At 41.1% G+C, this 21,974-nt stretch overlaps 1 protein-coding gene across 7 annotated transcripts in view; it reads right to left on the bottom strand.

The window, feature by feature from the left end:
- ERCC6 (ERCC excision repair 6, chromatin remodeling factor) overlaps positions 1-21,974 on the bottom strand; it is a 77,121-nt gene that overhangs the window by 16,816 nt on the left and 38,331 nt on the right. For all 7 annotated transcript variants that reach the window (XR_003608367.2, XM_028098673.2, XM_088020137.1 and 4 more), the window contains 4 exons: positions 20,711-20,846; positions 10,065-10,235; positions 9,433-9,609; positions 4,572-4,688 (listed from right to left, as the gene is read on the bottom strand). Coding sequence is in view for 6 of the 7 variants with exons in the window: in XM_028098673.2 (XP_027954474.2) it covers positions 4,572-4,688; positions 9,433-9,609; positions 10,065-10,235; positions 20,711-20,846 (601 nt within the window). In the remaining variant the exon portion in view is untranslated. The remainder of the gene's footprint in view (positions 1-4,571; positions 4,689-9,432; positions 9,610-10,064; positions 10,236-20,710; positions 20,847-21,974) is intronic.

Below are 21,974 nucleotides of genomic sequence, written 5' to 3'. Positions count from 1 at the left end.
AGGTCACAAATCAGGTCTCAACCGGTACCAAAAGACTGGGATCATTCCCTGCGTATTTTCAGATGACAAAACTTTGAAACTAGAACTCAATCACAAGAGGAAAATCGGAAAGAACTCAAATACACGGAGGCTAAAGAGCATCCTACTAAAGAATGAATGGGTCAACCAGGAAATTAAAGAAAAACTAAAAAAATTCATGGAAACCAATGAAAATGAAAACACAACTGTCCAAAATCTTTGGGATACAGCAAAGGCAGTCCCGAGAGGAAAGTATATAGCAATACAAGCCTTTCTCAAGAAATAAGAAAGGTCTCAAATACACAACCTAACCCTACACCTAAAGGAGCTGGAGAAAGAACAGCAAATAAAGCCTAAACCCAGCAGGAGAAGAGAAATAATAAAGATCAGAGCAGAAATCAATTAGAAACCAAAAAGAACAGTAGAACAGATCAATGAAACTAGGAGCTGGTTCTTTGAAAGAATTAACAAGATTGATAAACCCCTGGCCAGACTGATCAAAAAGAAAAGAGAAATGACCCAACTCAACAAAATCATGAATGAAAGAGGAGAGATCACCACCAACGCCAAAGAAATACAAACAATTATAAGAACATATTATGAGCAACTCTATGCCAGCAAATTAGATAACCTGGAAGAAATGGGTGCATTACTAGAGATGTATCAACTACCAAAATTGAACCAGGAAGAAATAGAAAATCTGAACAGACCTATAACCACTAAGGAAATTGAAGCAGTCATCAAAAATCTCCCAAGAAACAAAAGCCCAGGGCCAGATAGCTTCCCAGGGGAATTCTATCAGACATTTAAAGAAGAATTAATACCTATTCTCCTGAAACTGTTCCAAAAAATAGAAATGGAAGGAAAACTTCCAAATTCATTTTATGAGGCCACCATTACCTTGATCCCAAAACCAGACAAAGACCCCATCAAAAAGGAGAACTACAGACCAATATCCTTGATGAACATGGATGCAAACATTCTCACCAAAATACTAGCCAATAGGATCCAACAGTACATTAAAAGGATTATTCACCACGACCAAGTGGGATTTATCCCTGGGCTGCAAGGCTGGTTCAACATCCGCAAATCAATCAACGTGATACAATACATTAACAAAAGAAAGAACAAGAATCCTATGATCCTCTCGATAGATGCAGAAAAAGCATTTGACAAAGTACAGCATCCTTTCTTGATCAAAACTCTTCAGAGTATAGGGATAGAGGGTACATACCTCAATATCATAAAAGCCATCTACGAAAAACCTACAGCGAATATCATTCTCAATAGGGAAAAGCCGAGAGCTTTTCCTCTAAGGTCAGGAACGCGGCAGAGATGCCCACTCTCACCACTGCTATTCAACATAGTATTAGAAGTTCTAGCCACAGCAATCAGACAACAAAAAGAAATCAAAGGCATCCAAATCAGAAAAGAGGAAGTCAAACTCTCACTCTTTGCAGATGATATGATACTGTATGTGGAAAACCCAAAAGACTCCACCCCAAAACTGCTAGAACTCATAGAGGAATTCAGTCAAGTAGCAGGATAGAAAATCAATGCACAGAAATCAGTGGCATTCCTATACACCAACAACAAGACAGAAGAGAGACAAATCAAGGAGTCGATCCCATTCACAATTGCACCCAAAACCATAAGATACCTAGGAATAAATTTAACCAAAGAGGCAAAGGATCTGTACTCAGAAAACTATAAAATACTCAGGAAAGAAATTGAAGAAGACACAAAGAAATGGAAAAATGTTCCATGCTCATGGATTGGGAGAACCAACATTGTGAAGATGTCAATGCTACCTAGAGCAATCTCCACATTCAATGCAATCCCCATCTAAATACCATCCACTTTTTTCAAAGAAATGGAACAAATAATCCTAAAATTTGTATGGAACCAGAAGAGACCCTGAATAGCCAGAGGAATCTTGAAAAAGAAAAGCAAAGCTGGCGGCATCACAATTCCGGACTTCCAGCTCTATTACAAAGCTGTCATCATCAAGACAGTATGGGACTGGTACAAAAACAGACACATAGATCAATGGAACAGAATCGAGAGCCCAGAAATGGACCCTCAACTCTATGGTCAACTCATCTTTGACAAAGCAGGAAAGAATGTCCAATGGCAAAAAGACAGTCTCTTCAACAAATGGTGTTGGGAAAATTGGACAGCCACATGCAGAAGAATGAAACTGGACCATTTCCTTACACCACACACAAAAATAGACTCCAAATGGTTGAAAGACCTAAACGTGAGACAGGAGTCCATCCAAATCCTAAAGGAGAACACAGGTAGCAACCTCTTCGACCTCAGCCGCAGCAACTTCTTCCTAGAAACATCGTCAAAGGCACGGGAAGCCAGGGCAAAAATGAACTATTGGGATTTCATCAAGATAAAAAGCTTTTGCACAGCAAAAGAAACAGTCCACAAAACCAAAAGACAACCGACAGAATGGGAGAAAATATTTGCAAATGACATAGCAGATAAAGGGCTAGTATCCAAAATCTATAAAGAACTTATCAAACTCAACACCCAAAGAACAAATAATCCAATCAAGAAATGGGCAGAAGACATGAACAGACATTTTTCCAGAGAAGACATCCAAATGGCCAACAGGCACATGAAAAAGTGCTCAACATCGCTCGGCATCAGGGAAATCCAAATCAAAACCTCAATGAGATACCACCTCACACCCGTCAGAATGGCTAAAATTAACAAGTCGGGGAACGACAGATGTTGGCGGGGATGTGGAGAAAGGGGAACCCTCCTACACTGTTGGTGGGAATGCAAGCTGGTGCAGCCACTCTGGAAAACAGTATGGAGGTTCCTCAAACAGTTGAAATTAGAGCTAACATTCGATCCAGCAATTGCACTACTGGGTATTTACCCCAAAGATATAAATGTAGGGACCCGAAGGGGTACGTGCACCCCAATGTTTATAGCAGCAATGTCCACAATAGCCAAACTGTGGAAAGAGCCAAGATGTCCATCGACAGATGAATGGATAAAGAAGAAGTGGTATATATACACAATGGAATATTATGCAGCCATCAAAAGGAATGAGATCTTGCCATTTGCAACAACGTGGATGGAACTGGAGGGTGTTATGCTCATCGAAATAAGTTAATCAGAGAAAGACATGTATCATATGACCTCACTGATATGAGGAATTCTTAAATCTCAGGAACAAACTGAGTGTTACTGGAGTGGTCGGGGGTGGGAGGGATGGGGTGGCTGGGTGATAGACATTGGGGAGGGTATGTGCTACGGTGAGCGCTGTGAATTGTGCAAGACTGTTGAATCAAAGATCTGTACTTCTGAAACAAATAACGCAACATATTTTAAGAAAAAAAAAGAAGAAGATAGCAGGAGAGGAAGAATGAAGGGGAGTAAGTCAGAGGGGGAGACGAACCATGAGAGATGATAGACTCTGAAAAACAAACTGAGGGTTCTAGAGGGGAAGAGGGTGGGGGATGGGTTAGCCTGGTGATGGGTATTAAAGAGGGCACATTCTGCATGGAGCACTGGGTGTTATGAACAAACAATGAATCATGGAACACTGCATCAAAAACAAATGATGTAATATATGCTGATTAACATAACAATAAAAAATTGTAGTTTCGACACTGAGAATCTACAATGTATTTACTGTTAGATGTGGAAAAGAGGGTGCAGTTACCTGTTGATAACAGAACACCAGGATGGGCCTTAAAAGGATGCCCCTTTTACAACCTAAGTCAGATGACATCACTGCTTGGCTCAGTCTCTCCCTGTGAACTGCCTCCTCACTCACAGTAAAATCTGAAGTCTTCACCATGACCAGCAGGCCCTGGTGGTGACCTGGCCAGCTAAGTGACTTCTCCCTCCAAGTGCTCTCATCCTTCTTCCTGCCCTCCGGCCACACTGCCCTCCTTGCTGGTCCTTGGAGGTACCAACACCCTCCCATTTCCATTGACCTGGAACGCTCTTCTTTCCAAAACCCCATGCTTCGCTTCCTTTACCTTCTTTAGGCCTCTGCTCAAATGTCTATCAGAAAGGAGACCTCTCACCATCCCTTGTAAGAAGCCCACTTCCCCAAATCCTTGCCCTACATGCCCCACCCCACTGACCCTGCTCAGGGTTTCCTCCACATGACTCCTGCCTGCTGGGTGACGTATGTGCCTATGACTATTCCCCTCCTCAAGAATGACGGTGAGCTCCAGGACAGCAAGCAGCTGCTTTGTTCACTGCTATCTCCCACGAACATGCCTGGCACCTCTGATTTGTGGCATGAATGAGTTGGGGGCTTGAGGAAAATGGACAAGTTCAGAAAGTGCAGTTGCAGGAATCTGTGTGTTAATACGAGAGAGATCAAAGCCTGTGGACTGAGGGCAGATGCCACAGCAGGCTCACCTGTCACATGCAGGTGTACACAGAAACCAGCGGCCCTGCAGCACCCGCAACCACACCTGTTAGCCTCACCAATTCTGCATACGAAAAGCAAAATAAATGGACAAGTATACCCACGCATTAGGAATGGGTTGGTAACTCCTGGATATACAGACCTGTTCATTTTTATCTGGCAAAGAAAGGCTCATTTTGACATCTGACTTCATTCTCCGCAGCAGGTATGGATTTATGGTATCTCGTAGGACACACGCACATTTATAGGCTGTTTTAACCTTTAGTAAGAGAAAAGGGCAAATAATTACTTATGTTTAGCAAATGCATTTGTCTTCTCAATTGATTCCAATGTTAAAAAAATTTTTCTAGGGTGCCTGGGTGGCTCAGTTGGTTAAGCGAATGCCTCCGGCTCAGGTCATGATCCTGGAGTCCCGGGATCGAGTCCCACGTCGGGCTCCCTGCTCAGCGGGGAGCCTGCTTCTCTCTCTGACCCTCTTCCCTCTCATGTTCTCTCTCATTCTCTCTCTCTCAAATAAATAAAATCTTTAAAAAGAATTTTTTTTTCTAATGACCTATGGTTATACAAAATTGGCGGGAAATGGTTGGAAAATGGTATGGAAAAATTAGGATATGTTCCATATACTCCAGAAGGTGGTACCTTTCAGAAGATATCATCAGTTAAAAAACTTATTAACCAAAGTGTACAACAAAAGAACTGGTAATTTTGTGCCCTATTCCTCCTCTATACTTTGCTTTAATTATTATTATATTGTTAAACCCTAAAGTAGAGATTTCTTCAGTCCTCGACTACCCTCTAGGGAAAAAACGGCTTTCAAATGAATCTCTGTTTATTATCTTGCATTCTCCAAAAGCTACAAAGGAACTGCTGCTCTGTGAGACTGAAGATCAAAAGCTAACTCTGGGGGAAAGCTGTAGCCATGGGAGCAACCAGATAATAAGCAGAGATTACTGCCCACTGGGGACTTAGGAGAGTAAGTTCAAGAAAAGCCCTATGATCCCAGAAATGAAAGGTCACTCTAGCCTGAGATGGAGCATATGGTTCTGTAATGGAGCAGAGCCACATGAGATGCGTATTAACTGTACGCAGGAAAAACAAAGACCCACAGCTCAGGAAAAACTCCCTTAAAGGCAAACAAAGAATTCAATAAATTATTGATACTTTAAAAAAAAAAATCTAAATAGGCTTAACAACCTAGTAAATTACTATTTAATGGAACAGGAAAAACTCCAACCAAAGTCTAAGTTTAACAAAATTAGCTGCAAAATGAATGACAATAAAAAAAGCATGATGATAACACATACAGAAAAATTCATGTTAAAAAATTAACATGGGGCACCTGGGTGGCTCACTCAGCTAAGCATCTGCCTTTGGCTCAGGTCATGATCCCAGGATCCTGGGATCGAGCCCCGCCCCACACTGGGTTCCCTGCTCAGCGGGGGGCCTGCTTCTCCCTCTCCCTCTGCCCCTCCCTGCCCGCTCATGCTCTTTCTCTCACTCAAATAAAAATTTTTTTTTTAAGATTTTATTTATTTGACAGAGAGAGAGACAGAAAGAAAGGGAACACAAGCAGGCGGAGTGGGAGATATCCAGTATTAGAGCTTGTGGGAGTCAAGAAAGGCTTCTTGGGGGAGAAATGAATGTGCTAGGCTGAGGAAGGTGAGGGGGAAGAACATTAACTACCAAGAATATGGTCTGCTTCCTGGCTTTGCATATTAAGCTTAGATTTCAGAACCGAAAAGAAAAAAATAAAGAACTGAAAGAACCTCCTTTCTTGCTCAAGGTTACTGAGACTCATTGGTTTGGTGACTGGCCTAAGGTCCCTCAGCTCTGGAATAGGCAGAACTGGGGAGTAATTGTCACTCTGCCTTGTCAGGAATAGGAAGGAAACATGGACGTGCTCAGTTGGTCTTCATTTTCCACGGCACTGGGAAGTTGGGAGTGATAATTAAGAGAAATACAGTTGGATTCCTACCATGTTGTGTACTCAGAGAGACAGGGAGGCAGATGGTAAGTAAATATAGAATTAGCTTTATTGCCTAAAGCACAGGATTGCCTAGGAAAGTTGGACTGAGAACGTGGCTGGACATCAAGGCTAAAACTGGCTTTCTGAGTCTTCCTTGCTCTCCCATTGCCACCACATTCCAGAGTTTTAGTTCTTCCTCTGAAGAGAGTTGGTTATGAAAAACAGGCCCATCCCCAGCCACTGTGAGTTTGACCCCTGTGAGTTCACCACAGTGGGCCAGGGACAGGGAGGGGTGGTGCAAGAAGAACTCTCCCGAGGGGGTGGACAGGCAGGAGAGAGAGCAGATGTGAGCTGCCAGGCCACTCACCAACCCAGCCCTGGTTTTCCAGCACTATCATCCCGCTCACTCGTGCTTCTGGAGGAGAAATATGTGAGTAGAGGGGGGGGGATGTGGAGATAGTTTCCTTAACATACTACATATATTTTTAGGAAGAATTTAAACAGTGTACTTGCTTCCTTGGTGGGGCTGTAAAGTCATGTTAAATTTTGGAAATTTATCACCTCTGTATTACAAATCATAGTACGTACCTGATCATCATCTCAAGGGTAATTTTTAATCAGTGTCTGAATGATACATTTACAAGGTTACCTGTAACTAAAAGCTGTTGATTAATTGAACTTGTTATCGTCTGCTATTCCAAGTAAATCCTGTTTTTTCTGTGTATGTACTCACATACACACAAGGTGAACACACATATGTGTATACATAGTTGAGTGAGGTATACTTAGGGTCTTTTAATATGATTTTCACTGTGTTTTTTTTAAAAAAAGATTTTATTTAGGGGCGCCTGGGTGGCTCAGTCATTAAGCGTCTGCCTTCAGCTCAGGTCATGATCTCAGGGTCCTGGGATCGAGCCCCACATCAAGCTCCCTGCTCAGTGGGACGTCTGCTTCTCCCTCTACCTCCTCCCCTTGGCTCATGCTCTGTCTCCCTCTCTCTCTCTCAAATAAACAAATAAAATCTTAAAACAACCCAACAGCTCTGCTCCCAAAGCCCTATACCTACAAAGGGAAAATAGGTAAGTACACAGACTTCTAACATAAGGATGAAAGAGACCATATTTACAGGGTCTCCAAGTCTCTCCCTACAAGTGATTTACCAATTCCAAAGGAAGCGGTTAATTTGAAGTTTAGAAATCTGGTAAATACCACCTTACCCCAGTAATCAGATACCACCAACTGTCACCACCCACGAAGGGTAAACCAACAGCACGTGCCTGCAGAGGTGGAGCACCGAGAAAGACAAGTCACAGAGAATGGAAGACAAACACAAAGTGAGGCTCATTCTACAAAACACAAGGCCCGTAGTAGTCTGGAAAGATATTGAAGTCACGAGAGGCAAAACAAAACTAGAGGAACTGTTGCAGATTAAAGGAGGATTAGAGAGACAGGGAAACTACTTGAACAACGGGCAAGATGTGAATGACTACAGACCTCAGAATTGTATCGGTGTTAAATTGCCTCCTGATGTGGATGTTTTTACTGTGGTTACGTAGGAGGATGTCCTTGTTCTTAAGAGATACACACTGAAGGACTTGGAGGAAAAGGACATAATGTCTACAACCTGCTCTCGGATGAGTCAGGAAAAACAAACAGTATAAATTTGTGTGCACATGTACACAGAAGTAGGAAAGGAGGAGGGAGGGAAGGAAGAAGATAAAGCAAATGTGGCAAAATGTTAGGAAATGCTGACAACTGGTGAATCTAGTGAAGACTTTTTTAATAATTCTTGCAACCTTCTGTTCAGTTTGAAATTATTTCAAAATAAAATTTCCAAAAGAATGGTATAAATGAAGGACAGCAGGGTTTCAAAATAAAATTTCCAAAAGAATGGTATAAATGAAGGACAGCAGGAGGAAGAGGGGCTCTTATAAAAGTTAGTTATAAGTCATTCCATCTCAAGTATTAAAATGATTTTTGACAATCCCCTAATTTTAAAGGTCCAAAATTCTTTCTCTAAGTATTTTTAAACACGTAAAGGCCTCTTTTGGTAGATGGCTTTATTTCCGGCTCAGTCATGACCTGGTGGGTGCAGGCCCCACCTTAGGGCTTGTGCCCTTCACCACGGCTGAGGTCTGCCTCCACATGCCACAGACCGCCCTGAGGTCAGCGTCCTGATGTTCCTGTCTGTGACAACCCCCTCCCCCAACTTCTGCCAGGTACCCAGGTCTAAAACCTCAGGGGTCAGCTGTAGCAAGCTCACCACTTCCACCCCATTTCCTTTATCTTAGCGGCCCCCACATCTTGTTTGTTCTACGGAAAAAGATGCCACTTGGAACTCTTGCTCTCCACCTTCTTTCTCAGAACCACCACCCAAGTCCAGGTCCAGGTCCTCATCACCCTCACCCCTAACAATTCCTGGGGGTCCCTCACCACTTGTGCAGCCTGAGGGACCCTCCAAGAGCAGCCCTCCTTCATCCTCCTGCTCAGACATCTTCGGTGGCTCTTCGCTGGCTAAGTGCCTCTGCCTCCCTTTTCAAGGCCCCCATATCTGGCATCCACACCTTCCCTGCTACCCCACAAGCATCTCCAGTACAATCAGGCATGTCTCTTCTGGCCAGTGGCCACACAACACAGCTGTGTTCACACCACTGCCCTAATCTAGAATGCCCCGACTCTTCTTGGCCTATTTTCCCAGAATTGGGTTCTCTCTGAACAACTCAATCCTCCCTGGCTTCCCCTTTTCTAAGCTTTGACACTATCTTATAAGATGAACTAAATTATATAGTGTCTAGAACTAATTCATTCTTGTTTCATAATTTCTGACTGGTTTTGAATACATTACATGATTTTTTAAAACTCATCTGGAAAAATATGAGGTGTCAAGCAAAAATAATTTTGTGATTTTTGGCAGATACCAGTTTATAAGCTTGGCCATTTCCCTTATATTATGAATGACTTGGCTACAAAGTACAGTATTAAGTAGAACAGTTTAAATATTAAAACACCTAGAAGTGTCACCTGCCTAATACGTTACCTGCACCAGGGAGGCATTTGAATATCCCCCCATGGTGATGGGGACCGAGAACTGCTCCATGAACACGGGCAATGTGCCTAACTTTCCTGGGAAGATGAAGTCAAAGAGCGACCACAGCTCCCGGAGGTTATTTTGCATTGGTGAGCCAGACAAGATGATGCGATGAGGGGTGCGGAACTAATTGGGGAAAGAAAACACTTTTTTATTAAATTCACTTTTCAAGAGATGATCACCATCCCCACCCCAAAATATTCCCATACAGTCCTGGTTATTTAACACTTTTACATATCATTTTAATCATCTCCAAAATGTATACATTTTATGCAATATAGAAAAATAAATAGGGAAGAATTTTTCTTATTGTTCAAGCTGAATACTAGGGATGAGAGTTGGATTTGGTTACATTCTAACAACTGACCCCAATGAGAGACAGTCAGTAATGTGAACAATGAGAATTTTTACCATGATTATGGGCAAGAATAAAGAATTTTCTGCATTAAGGTAAACGTGTATTTCACATTCCTTATGCAAAGGCACAAGAGTCAGTAAGTGTGTTACTAAAAGCAGAGTTTATTCTCAATTAAATACTATTTTCCACCTGGAAATCTCCCTTGCTATAAAAAAGGTCATACCTGTTTGCAAGCAAGAGTGACAGCAGCATTTGGATTTCGAATTTTGTGCCCCTCGTCCAAGATCACATAGTGCCAGTCATGTCTGCTAATGTCATCTTGCATTAGCCGAATGTAGGAGTAAGAAGTGATCAAAATGCCATGACAATGAGCAATATCTCGAATTAGTTTCTCCTAAAATGATGATAAAATGGTAAAGCCAGTTTTAAATAAGCTCATTTAAATAAACTAAATGAGCATGATTCTTTAAATGGCAACCTTTCAATGATATAATCTAATGCACTTTTAAAATATGTACACAATCATAATACATACGATTACAATTATGCATTATCAGCACTCGAAGTTTATGTTTCATTAATCTGTAACTGGTAAACACTGACTACTAGATCTACTATTAAGGAGGAGGGCCCTCTCGGCATCAGGGAAATCCAAATCAAAACCTCAATGAGATACCACCTCATACCAGTCAGAATGGCTAAAATTAACAAGTCAGGAAACGACAGATGTTGGCGGGGATGCGGAGAAAGGGGAACCCTCCTACACTGTTGGTGGGAATGCAAGCTGGTGCAGCCACTCTGGAAAACAGTGTGGAGGTTCCTCAAAAAGTTGAAAACAGAGCTACCATACGACCCAGCAATTGCACTACTGGGTATTTACCCCAAAGATACAAATGTAGGGATCCGAAGGGGTACGTGCACCCTGATGTTTATAGCAGCAATGTCCACAACAGCCAAACTGTGGAAAGAGCCAAGATGTCCATCGACAGATGAATGCATAAAGAAGATGTGGTATATATATACAATGGAATATTATGCAGCCATCAAAAGGAATGAAGTCTTGCCATTTGTAACAACGTGGATAGAACTGGAGGTTATTTTGCTGAGCGAAATAAGTCAATCAGAGAAAGATCTGTATCATATGACATCACTGATATGAGGAATTCTTAATCTCAGGAAACAAACCGAGGGTTGCTGGAGTGGTGGGGGGTGGGAAGGATGGGGTGGTTGGGTGATAGACATTGGGGAAGGTATGTGCTATGGTGAGCGCTGTGAATTGTGTAAGACTGCTGAATCACAGAAGGGGAAATCAGAGGGGGAGATGAACCATGAGAGACTATGGACTCTGAAAAACAAACTGAGGGTTCTAGAGGGGAGGGGGGTGGGGGGATGGGTTATCCTGGTGATGGGTATTAGAGAGGGCACGTACTGCATGGAGCACTGGGTGTTATACGCAAACAATGAATCATGGAACACTACATCAAAAACTAATGATGTAATGTATGGTGATTAACATAATTTTAGGAAAAAAAAGGAGGGCCCTCAAAAGAAGACTAGAAAAAGTTATCATATGTAAACACTTACCCAACATTTATTTTTCTAAAATACTCTTTGTGTCAATTCTTGTTAAACTTAAAACAAGATAGATGGGAAGTGATTTTTTTATTTTAAAGCCAGAAAAAGAAAATGAGAGAAAAGCCAGGGAGACAAGAAGACAAATCCAGGCGCTCTACTGATACAGAACATGAATTCCAGGAGGAGAGAATACAAAAGGATATAAAAAAACAATGATTTTTTTTTAAAAGATAGAAAAAAATTCTAAAGAGAAACAGGAGTGTATAGAGCAAAACGTAATGAAGTGTCAGGCAGAAACAATGAAAAGAGACCTATACCTAGGCATATACCTACTAGGATTCCAAAAGTACAGAGAAAATGCTGTAGCTTCTAGTCAGAACAAAACGGAAGAAAAGATTCCCTTCAGAGGAAAAAGACTCCACCTGAGTTGGATATCTCTTCTGTTTCTCTGAATTGTCAGAAAGCAAAGAGACGATCTTTCCATAATTCTAGGGAAAACACTCTGACCCTGGAATTCTGCACTGATCCAAACTGGCAGTCATGCTTGACGGAAAAAATAAATTCCACCTCCAGATAGGCAAAAACAGAAAATAAGCCAGCCAGAGAGAGGCTGGGTACAGTACACTATACATCCAGCCAGGGCAGAGGTATGGTCACTAAAAGAACACGGTCCCTCTCCTAGGGCAGAAGAAAGTGTGCCTGGAACGCATAGCGCCTGCAGAACAGCAGACGGCGGAGCTCCCTGACCCAGAATGCTCATCACAGACAGAGCACTCTCAGCAAGCCCCTGAAAAAGGACAGAGGTCCTATTATGAACCCCTGGTTTACAGGGGAGGAAACTGTAATAATATACCAGGTCACACAGCTGGGAAGTGGTGGAGTCATGATTTGAACGTAGAAAGGGAGCCAACTCCAAAGCCATCATTAACTCAATCTTAGGCAACGCTGCCTCATACTTAACTGTGAAAGGAAAAAAAGATTTAAGGGGAAATTACATGTAATACATACACCAGTTCTTTAAAAAAATTACACGTATTCTCTGCTTTTCCAAAGTTCAGTTAGCTTCTTCACTTTTACAAAAGACCTATCAAATTAGTATCTGTTTTTGCCGACCAAAAGAAAGCCAAAAAGGATTTTCGCTTTTATGAAAAAAGGTGTTTTTGTCTTTGTTTCGCAGTGAGCCATTATAGAGGCAGCGCACACCCCGAGCACAAGTGGCGCCACCAAGCTCCTTCCCCGGGAACTACACCCAGCATCTGGGCAGCAAGCACCGTAGCTTTGAACTGCATCTATGAACACCTATGCATTATCTCGATTTATTTTGTGCATGTTAGCAAGATGTGTCCTAAGGTATCAGAAAAGCCTAAGAGAGGTTATTGTTTGGGTCTAGGAAAGCTCAAGAACTTTTCAATATAAATTAATGGTAAGAGCTTCTTCACTTTAAGCCATTTTGGGTTTTACAGGAATGCTCTACTTTTGGACAGCAGGGAAACCTGTATTAAAACAGTAAGTAAATATTAAAACATTGTTTTAAATATTAATGAAACCGTTAAGATTAAATCTAAAATATAAAAAGGGATATATTTTTAAGTGTCACTATAATTCTTATTTAACAAAACCTAGAGTAAGAACAGGAGAAAATAAAAGTATACTAAAAATTCTGCCCCAAGGGTAGAAAGGAGCACAGGTGACAGACAATGTCTGCTTTTTTTTTTTAATTAACGTATAATGTATTATTTGTTTCAGGGGTACAGGTCTGTGATTCATCAGTCTTACACAATTCACAGCACTCACCATAGCACATACCCTCCCCAATGTCCATCACCCAGCCACCCCAACCCTCCCACCCCCACCACTCCAGCAACCCTCAATTTGTTTCCTGAGATTAAGAGTCTCTTCTGGTTTGTCTCCCTCCCTTCCCCTATGACACTATCTGCTTTTTAGCTATGAAAGAAAAACAGGTTGGATTACATTTGTAAAAAAAAAAAAAAAAAGCTCATCTACTGATCCATAGCTGCTACTTCCACATAAATACAAGAATTAGACTGCAGAATTATCAAACCACTCTAGGGGAAAAAAGTAATAGAAAATAGAAAAAAATCAGGAAAACAGAAAATATAATAAACAGAAAATACAATCGCTGGTTTCAGACTAAATATACCAGGAGACTCCACAATGACAGTGGGTTTATTAGCAGTGAGACTTTCCAGGGGGTACATACAGCCAAACCCTTAGACCAAAACGAGCCTGGCACCAAAAGCTGAAAATATGGGAATTACCCAAGAACTGCAAAGAGAAACAGGGTAGGACTAGAAATACAAATACCAGACAAAATGAACTGAACAGGAACAGAGAGGGATATTTTATATTTTAAAGGCGACAGTACATGCCGGAGGAGGAGCCACGCACCTTCACTACCAACAACCAACAAGCCCTGCACCAAACAAGGGGTGCAAAGTCCTCAGAGCTGTGCTGACAAAGCAGGACATCCACAGCCTGCAGGGGACCAGGCGCAGCCTCCCAGAGTTTGACAGACCAGAAGAGAGAAAGTAAGATTAAAGAAAACAAGAGGTAAAAAATTAAGATACAAATGATCTGAGCACCACCATCTGTGAGCTCCTTTTTAAGAGCTATCAGCAGAGTTTCTGACCACATAAGGAATACTCGTATTCCTCACACGCCACTGAGGCTTAAAAGCAAGCTGAGCAGTCAGTCAATGCAATCTGCTAAAAAAGGAAAATGAGAGAATAAGATAAAAACAAAACAGTGGACCATAAAAAAACAAAACTGGTAGAACTGCAAAAGCATAAAACGAAATAGCTCACTGAAAAAAACAAAACAAAGCTGTCAAGTCAGCCCAAAGAACAGACCAGCTGCACAGCGTGAGAATGTCAAAAGAGCACAACCCAGATGTAGATACCACACAAATGTGTCTTCTCACCACTGCCCCTAGTGAGCTAATGCCAAAACCCTGAACACTTTGACAGAGGACAACTGTTAAAAAAAAAAAAAAAAAGTACCAAAATGGACCCAAGAAAAATGAGACAAACCGATGAGACCAATTACTGATGAACTTGAAAAAGATGGTATGCTCTTCTCACCAAAAGTCAACCAGACCCAAAGGGTTTCACGAGCAACATAGGAATCCATCCTGTTGTTTAAACTATTCCAAAATGCAGGAAAAGACAGGACGCATTTCAATTCATTACTGTAAGGCTAGCAAAACCCTGTTTTCAAAACTAACAGACACACCACACTTACACATGTACTCCCTACTAGAGATCCATTACTTACAAATAAAATCTAGCCGTATATTAACCTAATAAGGCTCATCACAGGAATATAAGAAGAGCGAAGTATCAGGAAACCTAATGCAATCATTCATGTAATCACAATTATGCAAATTTTATAAAATTCAACATCTTCAAAAATGATTTTAATATTATGTTAATAAACTAGGATTGGAAAATTTTTTAAGTCAACAGAGTATAAAATGGTGTAATAAGAGCCAAAAACATTTTGAAAGAGAAAAACAAAGAGGGAGAAATGACTTTCTCATGTCATAATACCCACTCAAAACTTCCGAGTTTATAAAACTGCTTTAGAGAACAACTATGGTACCCGGTACGTATTAAAAGTTCAACGGGGAGAGCTATATTATTACTATGACCACTCCTTTGCAGTCTTCCTGTTCATGGTTTTCATGAACCGTTTTGGTTTTCAATGCCTGCACAGTCCTACATTGAAGACCACAGCTGATTAACCATTTCCCAACTCTGTACCTTACGGTGAATGCACAGTAAAAACCTCAGGGCTCACAGCTTTCCAAACACACAGCCAGGTTTCTCCTGGACTCGCCTCCCTCCCCTATGCCCTGACTACACTGCTAATCCACCACCACGGGCCCCGCTGCAGCTCGTAGTGCCCACGAAGAAAGGCGGGCCGTGCAAAGATGCACTGCTCCACCTCGCACGCCTCATCCCGCCAGTCCCGGGACTTTCAGAAGCCAGAGCTGATGCTAAGAGCTCCTCTGCGCCTAAATTTTTCATGGACACTGTGGACAGGCAGCTGCCACAACTCTACCCCTGTCTTCCCCGCCAGGAGAGCAGTGGCTGCTAGAAGTCATAAAGCAGCTAGGACCCAAGAAGGCAGCGGACCGAAACTGAGAATGTCTGTGCCCAACTCTCCTCTAGGCCTGGAGCTCTGTGCACACACAGAGACAAGGGGGGATGAAAACAACTACCAATGTTCGGGGCTTCAAAACCAACAGAGGACAAATTACCACCCACGTTTATGAAATGTCCACTGGGTCGTAGCCAGTCCCTGCAAATGTGCGTCCACTTGCTTGGGACCCTGGAACTCCTGCAACTGCTGGATGCAAAGACTCACCACGGCCATTCCCTTAACGCCCCCACCCACCAAGGAATGCCACCCTGAACTGGATTCTGGACACCACTTCACCACAGCTGAGCAAATGAGATGCCAAGCCTCTCAAATACACACCACTGGCACCATGGTCAGCTTCTTTTGCATGTTTAATAAAGACTGAAGTTGATCTGGAAAATTCTGTAACGTTAAGCCATAGAAATACACAATTTCTACCATATTCAGAAAGATGTATGATGAGTAATAATCAAAAAGACACTTTCATAAGAAGCGTAAGAATTTTTTTTTTTAATGTCCCTATTGACAATGTAACTTCCACTTAACGGCCACTGGGTAAAAACATCATCTAAGACTATTTGTTTTCACCTGATTCAATCTCAGAATTCTGTAACGGCCTAGACTGGAGTTTCAATAATGGCGAATTGTTGAATATTACGGACGTCTCTATCCAAACACTTAAGACAAATCATCTCGGGCGGTTTCAAATTAAAAGCTTGTAAAATATGTAACCTCTCCTAGTTTTTGCAATTAATAGGGTACATCTGCAATTAGCCTGACTTACTGAATGCAGTGCGGTTGTCATTAAAAGACGTCTGTGAAAGCGCTGCTGTTATTATGGAGGCTCAGGAGACCGATCCCTCCTAGAGGGCAAACAGCGGACCGGTAGAAAACAAGAGCCATAAATCACACTGTCAGGCAGCGGGGCGAGCGGGCTGCAGCACAGGCACAGGAAGGCCATTCACGGGAAACACAGCACGGCTTCCCGGGCAGGATTTACGGCACCTGTAATTAATTAAAATTTCCTTCAAGCTAAATCTTTAATAAACAAGGATTTGTGCTGACAATGAAGAAAAAAGGGTCTCCAGCAACATAATTCTACAATCTACCTCACAGAACAAGCATATAGCATCTATCATTTCATGTATCAGGTGTATACACCGTCTCTCAAGTTAATAGGAATTACATCACTTTGTGTTATAATTTGTGTACTTGGAATTGGCCTGAAATATTTAGGATGCTTGAGGGACCGTGTGGCCCTTTTCTACTTTTATTTGCTATGTTTTTGCCTGACTCCCTTCCAGCTCTTTAAAAAGCCAAGTCCTCTGACTAGTGTTCAGAAAACGGGCCTTTTTAAAGAACACGTGATGGCAGTTTCATCAAACAGCCATGTTTTCCTGTGGTTTGTTCTTTAGTCACACCTTGTGTTTCGCAAAAAGAACTTTAGCATGCTATTTCACCGTATCCACTCGGGGCCAGATGCATCTGGATGTGAGGAAAAAAAGGTCTAGACGTGAATGCCCACAAACACGTTTGATAAAGCAAGTGTGAACCTTCAAGCTAGCAAGTATTTATATTGAATCAGTCAGAAACAACAGAGCATCTTTTCTTTTGACTACCGGGAAGAATGGGTCTATGACATTCTTTGTTTCTAACCGTCCAAAATTACCTGAATAAATGTTACCTGCCAAGGACGACACTAAGCTTTTCATGCATACCTATTACCTCAACAACTCTTCACAAAATTACCAAAAAAAATACTCATTTTTTGGAGATCAAACTAGGCTCAGAGAAGCTAAGTGATTTGTTCAAGGTCACAAAGCTATAAAATGGCAAATCCAAGATTCAAACCCTGATCTGGTAATGATAAAAGCTACATTTTGGAACCTTTGTGCTCTTGTTGCATTTCCCACTCTTATGCCCCTAAATGCCTCAAGTTTGTCAAAATGCGATAAAACCCTTTGAATTATCAAAAATACTCCACAGAATTACCGTATCTGTAGGATATAACAGGAAAAGGTGGGAGAGACAAGTGACTACTGGTTCAGAATACAAGCAAGAAATTTCTCATTAAACATCTTCCAACAAATTGATAAAAAGGGTCCTTAATAATAAAATAAACTTCGTAACACAGTGCTAAAGATACCACCACCCACTGTGAGTTACGGATAAGTACAAAACTGCCTTCTTTTATTATCTTTTCAGATATTTTCTCTCCCCAAGAAAATGGCTAGCTTTTCAAGGTCAGTTAAAAACATCATATCCATATTTTGGAGCCCTGACAGCCTCAAATACCTGCAATGTCATGTTTATAGTTACTCAAGAAATGTATTTTAATCAACTCATGTATCAAGTTTCTCTGTTAGAAAAGAGGGATCATAAAACATGAGAAAAGGAAAATCTTAGATTCCTATGAAATGAGATTTCAATTGACCATTAAAAGAAGATCCAGAAGACTGAAAACGTCTTTATCTGATTTGATTGTTTGGTTGAAAATACTAGCCACGTATTTTTCTGCATGGTTGCTGGGTTTGCATTTGATAATTCTAAATTATGCTGTCAATCAAACAGAGTATTAACAAAGATAATAGAGGGTCACATGGTGAGAGAAGTAGGAAGCTAAAAGGCAATGTAAGAAAGAAGAATGACGGATGCGTTCCATTCAGAAAGTGATCATCTGATGCCTGTGCTCTAAATGAAAATTTTTTTAATTTTCAAAATTTCATGTCCTATCAGCTACAACAAATCATTAGGAAAATAAAGGCAATCTACTTGAATGATAAGCAGAACAATTACTGAATTAGTACTTTTAAGTTTTCTAAAGAGAAATTCTCTTCTCTTCCATATTTTCTCCAGCACTGAATGTCCCTATGTCAGAGTGCCATCATCTGGACAGGCCCGTGGGCACAGAAAGCTCCCCCATGGAGAAAAAGAATCTCAGCTGATAAGGACAGAAAGGAAGTCAAGCATTAGATGCTGGGTTAGAGGTCAGACAGAATATTTGAAACATGATTAAAAAACATATTTAACTGTAATCTAACACATTATCTGCAAGCCAACAGGTGTGCATGGGGTGGTGACAAAGATCTTCGTGAACAAATATTAAAAGGAAGGAGCAAAGGTATCAAATGTCACTTTGGTGTTTGAATCTAGCAGCCGGAGTTCTGATCTTGGAAGTGTTACTAACAAGGTCTGTGCAAAGGACTTAATGTATTTTTAATGTGTACTCATCACAAATAAACTGATATTAACAATGATAAACAATAAACTGTGTTTCTAAGTCGAGAGTATGGTTTGTAAGATGCAAACGAACACCTTTTTGGTCTTTTGCATGCCAACTTACATCTTTAGAGATCGGGGATACTTTATAATGGAAAAGAAACAGAGTTAATTAAGGGTCAGAGGAAACACACGTCTACTGCTTTTCCTCAAAAGTTAAATAGGAAACTTCAAGTTAAGGTCCTTAGCAAACTGTAAAGCACCAAAAAAATTATGAACAATCACATATATGCATGTGTTTGTGTGTGCAAAACAACCTCCGAAGATGGAATCACAGCAAACAAAAGTGAAGTATCTATTCTCTAAAGCTCTGCCCTCCAAACAAGGAAGCAGGGCACCAACAGAGACATTTCATTTACATGAAAATAGTTCTTCAGGTTATAATAAAAGAGGAAATGCAGGTAAGCTATGATAAAGGTGAAAGTGAACATATGCCCTTCAGTTGCCAGAAAGAGATAAAGAGGAACATAAGGAAAATGTACCTTTTAAAGAGAAACATCAAGTAACGAATCCTGCTGGGTTTTGCAATACAAAACATTAAGAAATGTCAACAGACGATGGAAATGAAAAAAGGCATCAAAAATGTTTTACGAGGGTGACAAAAAGATATTTACAACAATTTGGTTTGACTAGAAAAACAACCTAAATGGTTATTTTTATGCTGTTAAAAATCACTGTTTTGTTTTGTTTCATTTCGTTTTGTCCACAGCATTAACCCTACTTCATTAATTATTTTAACTCAGTTTGTTTTCCATTTACCATTTAAAATTCAGGGCAAAGTCAGTTGGTGTAACAGCAGCTAGGATAAGCAAGATCCCATCTCACCAGACTTGAGCTACCAAATTACAGATAGTCCTGATTCACTTTGATCAAAAGTTGCACTTACTCATGATCGTGAACAAAACAGGAGTTTGGAGGAAAGGGGTACGGGGCGAAACTGCAGAAACAATGGAGTTCAGGAGCCCACGTGTCTAACTCAGTGAGACAAACATTCAGCAGCTCTTTCAGGTATGCTGCTCTCGTGTGAGTCCACGAGAGCTCACTCAAGAGCTCCAAAGACTTGGGAAAGAAAGAATTCACAGCAAACTGCCACTTCGTGTCAATAAAATAACCTGCAAACCCATGGTGAAGAAGGGCAATTATTAGCTCTTCAGCAAATGCTTATGGGCACTTTACACAGCTCACAGTCTGGATGGTCAGAGCTGAGGATTAAAAAAGCATAATACAACCTCTCTGTGCTACCCATGTGAGCACAAATAACCTCCTTTTTAATCATGTGACTAAAATTACACATTAGTGAAGAAATTCAAAATACAGTGCTTGTGCTTACATGATGACCAAAGATTCAGAGAACACAATTTAACAAAAAAGCAATAGGAAAAGCAACAAATTAGGAAATTCTCAAAATGGCAGGTTGTTCTTTTGTTCATTAAAAATATGTTGAAAAGCATGTTAAATGCATTTACCAATGAGGAGTTATTACATTACACTTTCCTGAAACTGTGGAAAGCCACTAATGGACCGAATCCGACTAGTTAACTGCTCTCTAAGCCCCCACTGTATGGTCCCACTCACACTAGCAGGCTTGTGGTGCACTGTCCGTGCCCAGTTGGTGTTTTGCTGGACAACAAACACGTCTCAAGGCCACTATGAACCGTTAGAATGATAAAGCCTACATTCATAATTGTTTTGAAAATACAGAGCTCTAAATTACATCAGTAACAGTAATGCATAAAAGAAACACAGGAACACATATCTGAGAAATACAGGGATCAAAGGAAAAACAAATATGTAAAATGGAGACGTTTAAAACCAAGCAAACCAACAGGTACTGAAGTATTGTAGTGTTACCTTTTTTTGAGTATAGGAGCCGGTTTCATGTAGAATTGCCACTCTGAACGGAGGCCACCATGTATGAAATTCCTTCACCCACTGATGCATCACTGTCGTTGGACAGACAATTATAGTCGGACCCAACCCCTTGAACCTGCACCCAAAACGTCCAAGAAAACACAACCATGAATGACAATATATGGATGATTAACCACCAAAAAACAAGAAAAATAAACAAACAGGAAGGTAATCATTTAAAAAAGAAAAGCCTAGCTTTGGAAATTTATCGATATTTTCTTTAAAGAAAAAGCTGTTGAGGTTAACACCCAGTAAGTGAAATCTAGAGTAAAGTAAAAGAAAATGAAACAAAAATTACTAACAAAAATACTTTCCTTTCCTCTTCTATTGCAGGTGAGGGAAGCCGTTATGTAACTCTTCAAACCTAAGAGAATCTTAGCAGTTTTCACCCACACGATTTCAGTCAACCTCCCAGCCATGGGAAGTAAGCAGGACAGAAATGCTGCCGTGCTCGGGGGCTCTGAAGGTTGGCATGCCCAAGGCATCGTGGTTACCAGCAGACGCAGCAATGCCTACAGTCAATCTCCTGACCGCCGCGGCCTGCTCGCTTCTGCATGGGGGGGTGAGGGGTGGGGGGGCATCACACTGACCACTTCCTGTGGAAAGCCCATAGCAAGAGTGCAGCTGTGCTGTCTTGTGGGAAGCAGCAGAGCACGACACAGCGAGAGGCTTAATAGCAGTCACCCACTGACCCAGCAGTCCCAAACAAACACTGATGTATGGGGATATCCACTGGAGCATTATCTACACTGTGGAAAAAGTGGGCACCGCCTAAATGTCCATAAAGACAAGGGATGAACAAACCATTCCATTTCTTTAATTCAGCACAAGCTAGTCGTTAGGAGCGCTGCCTGGGTCTGAACCCCCCAGCTCTGCACACATTAACTGTGTGCATGATCTTGGGCACATTACTTAACCTCTCTGAACTTCAGTTTCACATCTTAAAACGGGAGTAATAATAGTACTGATCACATAAGGTGAAATGAAGATTTAATTCAATTAATACCTGTAAAGTGTTCAGAACAGTGCCATATAGCAAATATTATAAGGGCTTATTAAATAAGATGGAATATCAGAGAACCATTAAAATCACTTTTGAAGAATATTTAAAAACCTGGGAAAATGCTCATAGGAAGTCTTTTAAAAAACAAAACTATCTATGGAATCACTCCAACTCACTTTCACACAGAGCGCCAGTAGATTG

Source organism: Eumetopias jubatus, unplaced genomic scaffold, assembly GCF_037043125.1.
Source record: "Eumetopias jubatus isolate StellerSeaLion01/CBP00866 unplaced genomic scaffold, mEumJub1_p1.0 scaffold_17, whole genome shotgun sequence".
Taxonomy (NCBI): Eukaryota; Metazoa; Chordata; class Mammalia; order Carnivora; family Otariidae; genus Eumetopias; species Eumetopias jubatus.
The sequence above is the reverse complement of the archived record's forward strand: the minus strand, read 5'-3'. Positions and strand labels throughout refer to the sequence as shown.